This window comes from Ursus maritimus, unplaced genomic scaffold, assembly GCF_017311325.1.
Source record: "Ursus maritimus isolate PB19 unplaced genomic scaffold, ASM1731132v1 scaffold_22, whole genome shotgun sequence".
Lineage (NCBI taxonomy): Eukaryota > Metazoa > Chordata > Mammalia > Carnivora > Ursidae > Ursus > Ursus maritimus.
The window spans coordinates 19,044,884-19,060,723 of NW_024424675.1; the positions used below are offsets into that span (position 1 = coordinate 19,044,884).

General features: G+C 39.6%; 1 protein-coding gene across 1 annotated transcript in view; it reads right to left on the reverse strand.

Annotated features, from left to right (window-relative positions):
• Positions 1 to 15,840, reverse strand: part of ATRN (attractin) — a 146,524-nt gene that overhangs the window by 104,376 nt on the left and 26,308 nt on the right. The window contains exons 2-3 of the mRNA XM_040638053.1: positions 7,547 to 7,630; positions 3,543 to 3,656 (exon numbers count right to left, since the gene is read on the reverse strand). Coding sequence (XP_040493987.1) covers positions 3,543 to 3,656; positions 7,547 to 7,630 — 198 coding nt within the window. The remainder of the gene's footprint in view (positions 1 to 3,542; positions 3,657 to 7,546; positions 7,631 to 15,840) is intronic.

Below are 15,840 nucleotides of genomic sequence, written 5' to 3' on the forward strand. Positions count from 1 at the left end.
ATCCTCACTCCACAAGCCTGGGCAAGTCATGGACATCCGGGAACCTCAGTGTCCTCAAATGCACATGGATAGAAATCCTACCTGCCCCGCAGCGATATAATGAGAAGCAAACTATCAGAGCACGTGAAGTCCTGAAACACTGCCTCACACTAGTAGGTGCTCAGTAAGCGATGGCTCATGGTATTTATCATTCATATGGTGGGGACATTTAAGGGTGCAGGACAAACAGAACAGGAGGAAGGAGGAAGGACACAGTCACGGCAGGGGTGAAGGGCCGTCTGCACTAGATGACCATGATGCTGGAGAAAGGGGGTCAGCTTCCCCACTGTCAGAGAGACTCAGGCATTGGCTTCTTTCCACTTTGAAAACTTGACATTGTGACAGCTTTGGAATGTGCCACTTTCTCCCAGTGAAAATAAAACAACTGGTTTATGACAAAAATAAACTTCTACAGGGTAAATGAACACGAACACAGCCTCAAGCCAGCATGCAAGGCAATGGAAAGTGCGTGGGTGAGAAAGCGATGCTGCAAGCGTGCCATTCAACTGTCACCCCGAGCCACCTCCCACCTCCCTCCCCATCTCCTGCCCCCAGGTAGATAAATACATGCAGCCATGGCTTACATGGCAGCCACTTGTTCAACTTGAGCAAATCAAGGACTGCCTGCCTTGGGGTTCTGTATAATCTTATATTTTAAACCATTTATTTAGAACCATTTTTGAAAATCGCTGTTCAAAGATATTTTCTTAACTCAGTAGAATGGTGCCAGGCAGACATGGGCTCTCTGAACACACCTGGGGCACATCCTGCCTTCACCAACTATACCAGCCGAGTTTCCTAGCAATCCTAGGTTTGACACACCTGTCTTCTTGCAAGACTGGATGCTCCTCAAGGGCAGGGAGATGTTGAAGGGAAGCCAGGATCTTAAAGTCAGGGGTCAGAGTCTGGCGACGGGGCTAGGGAGGGTTTGTACTTCTGCCTGGTGAAGGAAGGTTCATGAACCTGCGAAGTGCCTGCCTTTGACTGCTTCTCTGTGTGCAGTGGTCTGACCACGGTGTCAACTGGGTCACTGGAGTGCTAGACAGATGACGGACTCCTGCTTTTAGTAAGCTCTTCTAACAGCTCTTCGTCACAGCCTAAACAATTGCCTTATCAATACATGACTTCTCCCACCCCCACCGCCAGAAAAAACAACCAACTCTAAAAGGAATAACGTTCTGATAAAGAATGTTCTCAGAAAGGAAAACTATTCTCCCTGCCCCCTCACCACTACCACCTCTGCAGAGGAGCTGCTCCACAAAGGTGCTACATTTACACATTTGTTGAACTGGGCGCACCACAAACGCAAAAGGTGGTAGAGCTGGAAGAATCCTGCTCCAGCGGCTCTCAGATTTGTCTGCTAATGGAACTTGGTTTGAGACACAAGTTTCATTCAGAACTTCAACACGTAAAAGATAAATGCCATCGACCGGTTCAGAACCAAGTCAAACTTCAGAGTTTGCCACACACCCAAAGAAAACACGGTACAACACGGTGACCTGAGGGAGCAGAAGCTGAGGACCAGAGCGCTTACCTGACGTGTCCGAGTTCACACGGAGACTTGGGAGGAACTGACGTACACGGTGTCCCCACCTCCTGAATCTCACGGGGTTCTTTCCTGACTGGCTGGGCTGTGTGCCAGCAGGCTCTCACCACTCTGCCTCCCCCCCCACACACACACATCGCCGAGTTGATTCTTCCCTCCAAAGCTCTCCTGACCCAGCAGCACTCCTCAGCCCCCATCTTGTGACAGCGCCCTTATGGCTTCAACAGTGGTTTTCAAGGTATTCTGTACATCACTGCTTTAGGGGTTTTGCGTTTCAGGCAAATTTCCATTTTTAAACACATATTTGTTCACTATCATTTTAGAAACTTCACACTAAATATGTTCTAAGTTTAAATTTTAAAATAATCAATGTGTTAATTTATGTTACCAGTTAACCAGCTTTTTTAGAGAAAGAAAAATCTTCCTGTTATTTGTACATACACTCTGGCTTCTCTCACAAGTCAATGACTAGAAAAATTAAAGCCTCCTGCTTGCTTTGCTGCTGCTCTTGTTTCACGTGTGTGCTCATCAAATACACAGTCCAGGGGAGCCACAGGGCGATGCACCTACATGGCTGATGTTCCCACAAGGGCTACTGGAGACCTGAGTCAAGCGCCCAGCACATGACAGGGACTCCATGAATTCTGGTTCATGAACTCAGTGTCGAGTGAACCCCCATCAAGTATTATCATGAGAGTACCCTAATATAGACAATTTCCATGCATGTGTTGAAATTTGGAGTGCCTCTTGCCATAACCCAAAGTATGCTTCAAATTCTGGCATAAAAATATGTCCACCCCACACTTGGACGATGACATTTTAATGCTTAGCATGGCCTATCCACCCCGCTCTTTGGCTCCATTAGTGAAACTTTGAAACCCAGAAAATGACCTAGGTTCTCAGTTCAAAGATATGCTGGAGAGAATTCTAAGCCAAAGTAAGTAGAAAAATATAAGGGCACATTAGTCCCCTGATTTCCTGTGTCCTTGGGCTGCTTGTGTACTGTTTAATCTCTGTTACCTCCTCACTGACATGAAACATCAACTAGACTAGCCCCAGGTGAGGAACACAAAAAATATTTGCTGAATTGGTTTCTTTTTAAAGTCAGGGAAATAAAATGTCTGAGAGAGAGAAATCCAGAAAGTCAGCTGCAGATGAAAAACTGACAGCTATGGCTCTCTAAGGGGATGTACATTTTAGAAAAATATATTTTATAAATCCTCTATCAAGTAAAAGGAAGAAAAATGGATGGTTTTGAACTCCCATGTAGTCAAAAACATAATAAACAACACAGCTACTGACTGCTAATAAAAACTAAAATGCCGAAACAACAGAGAACATATATTTAGTGTTAAGCTGTTTCGTTTAACTACTAATAGGGAAAACACTTGTTTAAAAAAATACATAATTGGTATTTTCCTCATTTTCCACAGGTTACTCTTCATTTTCTGTGTATTCTTCCAAAAAGTTCCCTTCACCCATATTAATGCATATATATAAACACACACGCACGCGCACACACACACACACACACACACGAGATCTGGATTCAACAAATAACTCCTGAACGCCTATGCAATGAGGAACACAAGGATCGAGGTGCCTGTGGTTTGTGATTTAAATTTTTCACAGAAATAATATCCAATATATTACTCACAAAACATTTTTTAAATGTACACTTCACCACCACCGTAAGAAGTAAGTGAGCTTGATACTACTACCACAGTTTTATAGATCAGGAACCTGAAACGAGAGGTCCAGCCCTCTGCCCAGAAACTTACCAGTGGCTAAAGGAACCCAAGTCAGGCCTAGCGCACAAGCGACAGAGAACTCCAGAACTAGTACCCTCTCCATGAAATAAAGGTGGTAAGCAATAATAAAAGCTTGCAATCTAGGAGGTAAGTCTGAATTCAGAAATCAAATAATGATTAACTAGGACTTCGGTGACAAAACTTACCTAAAGGCAGCAACTAGTGGCGCATAAATTGAGTCTCCATCATAAACATATAAATGGTCCCAACTACACTCTGTAGCAAAATGATTGAAACGAAGTCTCATTATTCTATTTGGCCTGAAAAGAATAAGAAAAGCAGTTTATAATCATCATCATAAGTATAAAACATTGGATGAGAAAACAGAGAGAGATCGATTTTTAAAGAACTTACAGGGAGAGAAGAAATGAACAGTACATAAACGACATCCCTTCATTTGCTGACAATTTATTTCATACTTACCATGTGCAAGAGACCGCTAAGCACGCAATGGTAAACAAAATCACCAGGCTCTCTGCCTCCCTGGGCCTCGCAGTCCATCCAGAGGCTCTTCTTCAGCAGCCTGTGAACCGACCCACTGGCCCTTCTGTTTCGGCACTTCCTTCCTTACTCAACCTCAGATTCCACATTACGTCATTTCACAAACGCCACTGCCAGTTCTCTATACTTGCCTACCCTTCTGCCCTTCCATGGAACTACCTGGCAAAGGCCTGGTCTAGAGGGCCTCTGGACTTAGATTTAATGCAGAAAACCAAGCCTACCACTGGGTCCTCGAGACCACCAGGTAGGCTGGTTTCAGGACTGGTCACAGCTCACCAACTTCCAACTGGCACTTCAAATCTGCCAGCAGCGCTACTACTCATTCTCTCCCTCCTCCACAATTGCTGCTCACACCCAACTACTATTTCAAACCATTTGGTCCCACCTCCCTGCTTAAGCTCAGCACCCAGACAAAAATCTCTCAACACCCCATTTTCCAAAACATATACACCTGTCCCCTCCTCTGTCCACCTCTCAAACACTTCACATCTCCCTCTCATCTGGAACTTTCCACATCCTCATTTAAATCTCCCTAAGTCTCACATATTTTACAAAAACCCACAAAACATAAAAACGTCAAACTTCAACTCTCCTTCCAGCTACTACCAAACCTATCCCTCTCTCTGAAGAGAGTGAACCTCCACACAAGACTCTGCTTTCTCTGTTTCTTCACATCCCACTCACCCTCTTTGCTCGCAAACCTGGCTTCCACCCAAACAGTCCACTCAAAAACCTCTTGGTAATATCAGCACCATTTATATCCTGGTGATGCCTAATTATACGTCTCCAGCCTAGGCCTTCCCTCTACCCCACACTCATCTACTTAACATCTCTAACTAAGCAAACAACTAAATAAGTTCACAAACAAGTTAACTCGGCTGATGATGGCTACCGTGAAGACATGAAAGGAATGTGACGTGTACAATAGGTAGTAGGGAACTACCCCAGAAACCTTTGGAAGAGATGAGAACGACAAGAGATAAGCCATGTGAAAAGGATAGGGAACAGCACAGTCTGAAAGTGCAAGTGAGAAAGAGGTTGATGTGTCCAAGCAACACGAAGAAAATCAGTGTGTCTGAAACATAGCAAACAGAGGACACCTCATGAGATAAGAAGTGAGAGATGGGCAAAGGGGCAACAAGCAAAAGCCAGGAGGCCAATTTCAAGGCTACTGCATGGCCCAGGAAAGACAGGATGATTGGTGTCTCACAACAATTGTAGAGATGAAGATGAAAAGGAGAAGGCAGATGGACTGGAAAGACATTGTAGAGGGAAAATGGGCAGATCTTACTGATAGGATGAATATGGGGATGAGGGGAAGAAGGAGTTAAAGGTTTTGCTTAGGCTGAGGAGGAACAACCACCAGGAGCACCTTCAGAGGATTGCTGCAGAAGGAGGTCAGATAGCAATGAACTGCTAGAAAGCACAGGGGCAAACAACTCTTTAAAGCAGTTCTTGAACTGTGCACTTTGCAATGCAGGGAGGGGCCCTGGGACTCTTTTAGGTGGTCTAAGAGGTCAAATCTATGTTCACGATAATCCTAAAATATCACGTGCCCTTATCAGCACATTGGCATTTACTAATGGTTCAGGAGCGATGCTGGGTGAAAGAACCTGCTGGCACCTTAGGACAGAGCAAGGCGGAAGCACCAAACTGGACCAGTAATCACTGTTACTCTTCACCACTACATGCTCAGAGAAAAAGGAAAAATGGGTTTCGTGTAAGGATATCTTTATTACGCGGTAAAAACTATTAATTTCATTAAATCTTGACCCATGAGTACATATCTTTTGAATATTCCACATGACAAGACAGGAAGCACTGACAAAGCGTTTCTGCTGCCTAACACAGGACAGTGGTCTCAAGGGAAACCACTCGTGCAACTGTTTGGGTGGTGAGCTGAACTAGTTCCTTTTTTCCCGGAATGCCATCTATCATTTTTACTTAAAAGAACAACAAACTACGGTTACTCAGATTTGTATATTTGGTGATACTTTCTTAAAAATGAACAGAGCAGGTCACTTCAGAGAAAACCACTGACAGCACTTGTTGCCAAAGATAAAATGTAAACTTTCAAGCAACAGAGTTACGGACATTTGCATCTGCCACCCATACACAACTTCCCAAAGCTTCAAACCCTCTGATGAGATTAATGGTGACGTTGACCAAGTGACTTCTTTTTCAGGTTATATCATGCAATATATCAAAATCTGGAAGATCTGCATAACTCATTGAACGATGATTTTCCAAATAACCCATATATCCTGTTAAGAGTCAAAGATCCATTCTGAAGTACAAGAAAACCAACAGATTTTAACTTAAGTTCCAGAAGTTCATAAACATTGTTTCAGATTCCACACTGCACTTTACTTTTAGGAAATTAGCACCTGTCAAGCTTTGATGTAGTATCAAAGAAGACGACCCAAAATTATTTATAAGAGTTATTAAAATCTCCTTTCTTTTCCTACTACATATTCAAGTGAAGACTAATTTTCTTCACATTCTTCAACCACAATAACATATTGTAACAAAGTAAATGCAGAGAAAAATATAATAACCCACCTATCTTCTACGGAGCCAGACACAGAAGAAATTTTACAAAAATGTACAACAATACCATTCTTTTCATTGATTTTTTTTTTTAAATATAGGGTTTCCTGAGGGCTTCAGAGGGGAGGGGGATGGGGGAATGGGATAGACTGGTGATGGGTAGTAAGGAGGGCACGTATTGCATGGTGCACTGGGTGTTATACGCAACTAATGAATCATCGAACTTTACATCAGAAACCAGGGATGTACTGTATGGTGACTAACATAATATAATAAAAAACATTTAAAAAAATATATAGGGTTTCCTTTTTCATAAAAATATGTCATATTTGCTGACATGTAGTAGGCTTATCATTGCTTTTAAATGAGTTAATGAAGAATTTCCTTAGTATTAATTTATTATATGATGAACACAGATATAACCCACATAAACAAAAGTTACTTGGAATTCTCTAAATTTAAGAGTATAAAAGGGGTCCTGAGACCACAAAGCTTGAGAAACTCTGCATTAAAGATCTGCCATTAAGAGAGGCTCCTGGGTGGCTCCGTCAAATAAGCAACTAACTCTTGATTTTGGCTCAGATTCTAATCTCAGGGTCATGAGTTCAAGCCCTATACTGGGCTTCATGTCCACAATGGAGCCGACTTAAAAAAAAAAAATGCTACAAAGAGAAGGAAAAGGCAAGAGCTGGAGGGTACAGGAGGCCCAGAGAAGAAGCCATTTGAACAGGTAACAGTTATTTTTATTTTCCTGCCCACAATAAAAATAAGTACTTACAAAAATGATATAATATTGTAATTTCCTATAGCTTTAAGCAAACCATTTCAAATACTCAACAGTTTTAACTATTATAATTGACAATATACAAATTTCTGGTGTGTACAATTCATTCATAGCTTTAAATCAACACAAAACTTCTTTTCAGATTAACAATGAAGATTAAGAAAAATAAAATCAAATTCACTTGTCAGATGAAAAGTTATCAAACAAAAAATATTTTAAGTACTTTATGTTACAGATTGTTAATTTTACTTGTAAAAAAAGTAATGCCACACTGAGCTCGGGAAAAAAAAAATTAAACCAGCCATTACTACTTACTGTCCTTCAATGAGCCATGTGCACTTCGTTTTATATTTATAATTTCCAGGTCCATCTGTTACAAACCCAGAAGATCCAGTTAGTCTGTAATGCAAAGTAAAAAAAAAAACAAAAAAACACTTAAGTCCATCAAAATTTCACATATCGATATCTTTCTTAATTCTCAATTCAAGCATAGTGGGTACATTAATGTATAACCAGAATAAAATCACTGGATAGTTATAGTCAGTGTATACAAATCTGGGTGAAAAGAGTACTTGCCATAAACTTAAGAAAAGGGGATACAAATACATTAAAACCAACAGGAATAAACAAAAACATATCTCAATCTTTCTAGCTAAGACAAGAAATCCATACTTTGTACCATGAAAATGGCTACAAGAACGTACTAATATGAGTTGGTTTTTAAAAAGTAAGATCATACAGTTACAGGTACAATTAAAGTGTATTTAATACAGTAACACTGTGGAGAACATAACTGAGTTGCACAAGCACATCGAGCCACACACACAAGGGACCCGTCACATTCATCTTGCTTCTGGAGGCGATCCACACCCCCCCCCCCAGGAGCAGTGTCCATCAGTACCTGCCTTCCCACACTCCTGCTGAATCTGAAGTTTGTCAATATTTTTAGGTCTTGCCGATATGATAGGCATGAATTGATAATGTCATTCATATTTTGGCTGGTATTAACCCTGAAGCTTGAATATCTTCTCGTATGTTTTGGTCATTTGCATTTCCTCTTTTGTGAATTAAAATTCCATATTCTGTGCCCACTTTGCCACCAAGTTGTCTTTTTCAAATTAATGTTCAGGAGCTCTTTTTATATTAAGGAGCTCCCATCTGCATGTTAAATACACTATAAATATACTTTCTCAGTTTGCTTTTTTCTTTATATTTCGTGTCTGTTATCTTTTGCTATAAAGAACTTTTTCATATTTAAGAAGGATGCTATTTCCTTCCTCACTGCTGTTTCCAGATCATTTTTCCTCTGTCATCCGTCACCAATGTCAGCCTTTCTGAAACAGATGTTCTCCTCTGGATCTGCCTCCCCTACTTTCTGAGTTAACTACTGACATCCCAGTTACTCCTTCTCACCCACTGATACTTGCATCTAGTTCACTGCCTTCCATTCAACTACATCAACATCCAAGATGTTCCAATCAGAACCTAAGCTCTCCATTTCTTAACTTCACCATTAACGGTCTTTCCTCCACCCCACATTAGTCATCCACTTCCTGCCATTATCTGTGACAGCAAAAGCACCAAAATCTTCATTTTAGGCATCCTATGTTATAACCACCATCTCTTATGTCTCAAGTTCATTTAGCCTAGCTCCCCTTTTCCAGGAAGTCATCAGCCCTATGGGGACCTCCAATCCACTGATCACTTCTTCATGTTCATCACCCACCACCCACACATTTGACTTTCCCACTTACCTAGTTAAGATTCCATGGTCCATCACAATTATCACCACCTGCAAATCCCTTGGCTTCTTTCCCCCTTTTCTCCCTCTACTGTACTTATCTGGTTAGTGATATCTCCATGCCTTACTCCCAATATCCATTTTACCCCCAAAATGTTAGTCTGAGCCAAACATGGTTTTCTGTGCCCCTGCCAATAACTGATTAGAAATGTGTATCAGTTAAGATTAGGTCCTAACGCAACTGACAGAAAAACGTAATTAGTAATGGCTTAACCAAGATATAAAGTCCAAAGGAAAGATATACAGAGCACATAAGGGATTTCTGTCATCTCATCAGGGACCTAATGCTCTTCTGTCTTGTTGCTCTGTCATCAACATGTGGCTTCCATCTCATAATCCAAGACGGTGGCTCCAACTCCAGCTTTTATTCCCACATTCTACCAAGTAGGGAGGAAAAGAACACAAGGTGCACAACCCCTCCAAGTCAAATAGGACAATTCAACTTACATCCCGTCAGCCAAAAGTTATTGACATGTTTAAATGTAGAGGGAGGCTGAGAAATGTAGCCATTAGTCCAGATGACCATGTACTCAATGAAAAATCAGGATTCCCTTTACTAGCAAAGTGGAGAAAGGCAAAGAAGGGTCATTACTAGTCTCTGTCACAGCATGTAATCTAATACTTAGATGTGAGGGCAAGTCTTGATGCAGGGCTTCCAGGAACTATTTTTTCATTCTTAAGAAAGACAGTGTGGTGGACCGGGAGATGTATCACATAATCTCCCCTTTGAGGAAGGACTTACTGCCTCGTCAACAAGCGTCAACAAGCAGCCTCCACGTGTCAGTTCCTTCAGGAGCTGCCTTGCCCCAGGTCACGCCCTGCCCAGGGCAGCTCACACCATAGAGGGTAGAAAGGCTGGAGTATTTGAACCCAACATGAAAGAACTCTGACAATCCTTTGTTCTAAGCTCCCCTTTGTCAGGCCTGCACTGAAGCTCAACTTCTTCCTTTGGCCAATTTTGGTTCCTGCCCCTTCCTCTCACAGGTGTTATAACCAATTTGTGCCCTGAACTCCATCTCAGCAAAGCAGCCATCCTGCTACAAGGTTGAACACAAAGCCAACACCAAGAATGACAAACCAAAGGAATGCAAAGGTCCATGAAGAGCAGTACCAACCAACCAACCACAGAGGTGACTCCAGGTTTATGGGCTAATAAATTTCCCACTGGTTACTGGTTCATTGTGTGTATGTGTGTGGACACACTTTAGGCTCTTCTAGTTCAGAAAGTTTTCTGGCTTTCTATTATGCTTGTTTTGCTCCTAAGAGTTTCTATGAATTTCACATACATAGACATACTCAGGTCTTTGCAAATCAGCATCACATTTAGAAAATAGATCGTTTTAATTTTAAATATTCACTTAGTATCTTTAAATCTAGCACTTATATAATTTTACAAATAATGAATAGTTATGATCACAGATAGCCTTTTATCAACTAAAGGACAATTCTCCTTTTGTAACTTCTCTCCCAAAGTACTCCCACCCACCCCACACTAAAATAAACATTTAACTACCTAGTAAGCATTCTTAATTATTTTTCTTCATACTCATGAGCCCATGATATATGCACAGTTCTCTTCAATTAATTTTTGGCTACACAAATTATTATACAAACTTTTCTGCATCTTCCTTTTCTCACACAACAAAACTGTGAGAATCTCTTCAACTAAACAGGTATTAGTCTAATTCACTTTTTCCATGAAGCATAATCTTCTAACCTATTGAGGTAGCATTTTTTTTCTGCCTTTCTCCTACTAACATTCATTTTGTTTTCAGTCAGCTGGCATTATGCACATTGCTGCAATAAATATCCCTATACATATGGCCTTACTTGTGCTTTAATTTCTAAGAATAGAATCTTAGGAGGAGGATTACTGGGCCAAAGGAAGATGAATTTTAATTGTTAACCAAGCTGCCAAATTATTTCCAAAACGGCTGTAACAATTCACATTTGCACCAGCAGTACGTGAGAGCATGCTATTCTCCACGTCCCCCTGTATTCGGTATGCTTGTTTCTTTTAAATCATTAACTTGAAATTCTCCAAGTTCTAGGGAATGGCCAATAAGTGTTTATGGAAAAGGGAAGGCCAGGAACATCAACTACACTTTCAGGTCAAGCTTTGTACCATCCCTGGTGATCCAGGTACAGACACCAGTACTGCCTGTGCTCACTTCACCAGCAGTCACACAAAGGCATCCCATTGAAACATAAAGACTCTTGAACAATATGAAACCGGAAATACAGAGAATTAATAACTCCTTGCTTCTACCAAGTTTCCAATTCAAGAATACACTGAGGGTGATTGTACATTAAAAACAAATACAGGGAAAACAGGGGAACCCTCCATAGGAGGCAGGTTTCAAAGGAGTCACCTTATAATTATTTCCTTCTAATTATTAGTATTATTACCAAGCAATGTGGCCTATTAAAAAAAAAAAAAACAACACCTCAACTTTTCTCACCTGTTTATAGATTTTCCTTGTGGTCACGTATGTAGGACATTGATAATCTTTGACCAAAGTTCTTTGGACATTAAAAAAAAAAAAAAGACAATCTATTGTAGGAATATAAACTACTATTGATGTGTAATTCAGTTTATTGAATGCACTATTCAACTCCCTTATATTCTCACCTGTTACCTACTAGATCTATTTCTGAGAAAGGTGTATTAAAATCCCATACCATGACACATTTGCCATGTTATTTTTGCTTTATGTATTCAGCTATTTAGCCGTATAAGCTTGTAACTATTAGATCTTCATAAATTGTCCCTTTTATCATTATAATAACCATTTATACAGTTTGATGTTCATGTTTCACCTTGTCTATTATTATAATTACTGATATTTTGTTGTTGTTTTCTTGGGCCATAGATCTTTATCCAACTCTGTATTTTTCATATTTCCTTCTCAAGTTTTCAAAAGCTCTTCTTCTAAACAGGACATGGTTAGGTTTTGTTTCTTAACCTAGTCCAACAGTTTTACCAGCACAATATAATTTTTCACATTTAGTGTGACTGCCATACTGATTTGATGCTTTCCAACCAAAATTTTAAATCAGTAGTAGTGAGGAATAATTTATATACAATAAATGGCACCTTAAATGTACAATTCTTAAGTTGTGACAAATGTATACACATGTGGAACCCTCCCAAACAGCACATAAAACAGGTCTGTTACCCCCCCCAAAGTTCCTTCACACCACTTTGCAGTTAATCTCTCCCAACACTGATCTTTCTATCACTATAGAACAGTTTTATACATCATCAAGGTATGAATCTTCACTGCTCCCAGGTCTCCCAGTACTCCTCCTGCCTCAAGCACAGGTAAGATTCTGCTCATCCATTTAGCAATATATTGACCTTGTGGAGGTCACGAAGATCTACTATACATCACACATCATGGTCTTTGTCCCTTGCTACACTGGCCCAGCTATACACCAGTTCTCTGTCTGGGAGGATCACAACAGATCTTAGATCCTACAGTTTCTGATAGGTCCCCCCAGCAAGCTGGCTCAAGAGAAGCAGAGTGCTTGCAGTTGGGAGAGCCAAGGAAGCAAGCCTCATTTCAGCTGCCATGTTCCCATCAGGCTGCCATGTTTCCCTCTTGGCTCCTCTTCATGGCTAAAATCCATTTATGTTTCGACTTTCTGTTGCTTTCAAGTAAAACCATCCTAACTACTAATTTTACCAATTCTACAATGAATACTTCTCCCCTAATGGCTCAGAAATCAGGATGTACTATAAAATTAATGGCATGTCACAGTTTAAAGGAAGTGTTTTTTTCTTTCTTAGCAGCACACAAGATAAGGGTACATTGTGCACTCAATGGCATCTTAGCAAGCTGAAGCTACACATATGGCAAACTATAAACCTGGTTGAACCCAACTCTGCTTCCTCTGTATGTGCAACCATGTAGATGGATAAAACTAAAGACACAACATTGTGCTGACTGGTCTCCACGTTTATGAACACACATCTCAAATAGGTTCTCAGCACTGCAGGACAACACTCCTTCCATTTTCCTGGCCAATTCACTTTTATACCTCATTATCTCTCAACTTCCCAAACCCTCTTTCCTCTTTTCAATTTCAACTGATGATCAGTAGATTGCTTTACTCATTTCATGTGAATTTTCCCCCAGTGGAATGTAAACTTCATAACAGTAAAGATTTTTGTCTCTTCTGTTCACTATTTCCAGTGCCTAAAAGCGTGCCTAGCATCTTAACGACACCAAGTGAACAGTAGTGGAAGAAGAAATAAATTAGGAGAACTATACTTTCTTCCCATTACTAAATGCATGTTTTGTCCCTAGTTACAAAGAATAAACTATCTAAATTCATCTAGGGTTAAATCCTCTCCCTAGGTCCAAAATTCTCAAATTCTACTCAGTCAAAGGCACCAGCAGAACAAACCTAATTCCAACCTCAACCCCACACTTCTCTCTGCTGGATCAGCATGAGATGAGCTATCGGATTCCCTTCTTAAAAAATAAACTTCCTTCATTCTATGTTCCTCTCATGCTGCCACTTCTGTGCTTTTACAGCAAAAGTCTTGAGAATTTCCTACTCTCGCTGATAACTCCCTCACCTAATTTCTTAACCCATTCCAGCGAGGCTTTAACCCTAACTTCCCCAGCCCCCCAAAATCCTTTAATCAAGGTATATGAACACTTGAAATAGTTGATGCCTCCCTCTTTCTTAAAACACTTTCTTCACTTGGTTTCCAAACCCCCCTCCCACTCTCAATTCACAGCTTCTTTTCAGTCCCCTCTGATAAGTCCACCCGCTTGTCCCAGTCAGTCTCTAGTTGTAGGAATGCCCCAGGGCTCCACCTCAATCTGCTTCTCTGCAGGAAGACATATGGATCTCATAGCGTCACAAAACTTTAAATACCACCTATATATATTTTTAACAATGAAATTTTCATCTCTATGACGGTAACACCATTCTCCTGGTTATCCCAGGCAAAAACTATGAATAATACAAGCATATCCTCTGTCAAAAACAAACAAAAAACTTTCATTTTTTTCCTTTAAATATTTATGACTTTATTATTTTTCTGGCCTTATTACAATTAGTTAGGATCCCCATTATGATACGGAAAAGAATTGGTGATTGGTAAGAATTGGTGATGTCTTGTTCTCAATCTCAAGGGAAAACCTTCAGTATTTCACCAGACAGTGTGATATTTACCCTAAGTTCTTTGCAAAAGCCTTACTTACTACCAGATTAAGGAAGTACTTTCTATTCCCAGTTTATTAAAGATTTTTAACATTAGTGAGTATTGAATTCTAGTTATTTAAAAAACTGTGTATCTAATGATCATTTGCCTTTTCTCTTTATTCTTTTAATGCTGTGAATGATATTGATTTTCAAATATTAAATTGACATTGAATTTCTCAAATAAACCCAAGTTGGTCATGATTCTTTTTATATTTTGCTGGATACAGTTTGCAAATATTTTAAATGTTTTTACAGCTTCATAAATTAGACTGACCTGCTTCTTATTTGTCAGGTTTTGACAACAAAATTATGCTGGTTGTATAAAAATAGGAAAGGAATTTCACTTATTTTCCTATCTGTAGGAGAGTCTGTGTAAGATTGGTGGTATTTCTCTTATAAAAGTTTGGAAGAATTCACTGGTAAAGCCATCTGGGCCTGGAGTTTTCTTTTAAGCAAGTTGGTTTTACTAGAGTTGGCCATTTCATCTAAATTTTTCAAATTTACTGGAATAAACTAATATCCTATGATTTTTCCAATGCATGTAGGCTCTATAGTGATGTCCTCTTTATCATTATTGATCAGTAATTTGTTTCTTTAACTCTTTATCAATCTCTCCAGCAGCTTATCAATTTTGTCATATATATTTTTTTTAATTTTTATTTTATTATTATTTTTTTAAAGTAATCTCTATACCCAATATGGGGCTCGGAACTTACAACCCTGAGATCAAGAGTCACACTCCACCAACTCAGCCAGCCAGGCTCCCCTCAATTTGGTTTTTTCTACTCTAATAGACTGAGTATATTTTGCAGTCTTTCTATTTTCTTCAGTTGAAAACAGATCACTGACTTCCAACCTTTCTTCTTTTTTAGTGTATGCATTTAAAACCCTTTCATTCTCAGCATTGCATTAGTTGTACCCATAGTTCTGACATATAATACTTTCATTATCATTCAGTTCAAAATTTCAAATTCCCAGGGTAATTTCCGTTTTGATTCATGAATATTTTGAAGAGCACAGTAACTATATGGTGCAGTATTCTCTGTACGTCAATCAGGACAAGTGTTTTAAAATCTTTGTTCTATTAATTACAGAGAGGAGTGTTAAAATATTTTTAACATCAATGGGTGTTAAAAAAGCAGGAGGAAAACCTAATGAGGAGCAGGATATATACATGGTTTTAAAGCGTTTCCCCATATATTGCTTACTGGTTGCAAGGAGGGAATAAAATAATAATTAGACAGTGGAAAAAAAAAACAGACAACACCTCAAACAAGAGAACAAAATTAATATAAAAAATAATGGAAATATAGGAGTCATATGCCTCCAGGTATGAGATCCTGAGAAGGGCCATTCCTTCACCTATGCAGTATTCTGACCAAGGATGCATAACTTGAATCTAACCATGAGGAAATATGAAACAAAAGCAAAATAAAGAACTGGATTAAAATTAAAAAAAAAAAAAAAAAAAAAGGAAGAAAGGCAGCAGAAATGTTCCACATCAGGAGTCAGCAAAGTACAGTCCTTAGGCTAAATCCTGCCTGCTGATTGTTCATGTAAATAAATTTTATTGGAACATAGCCAT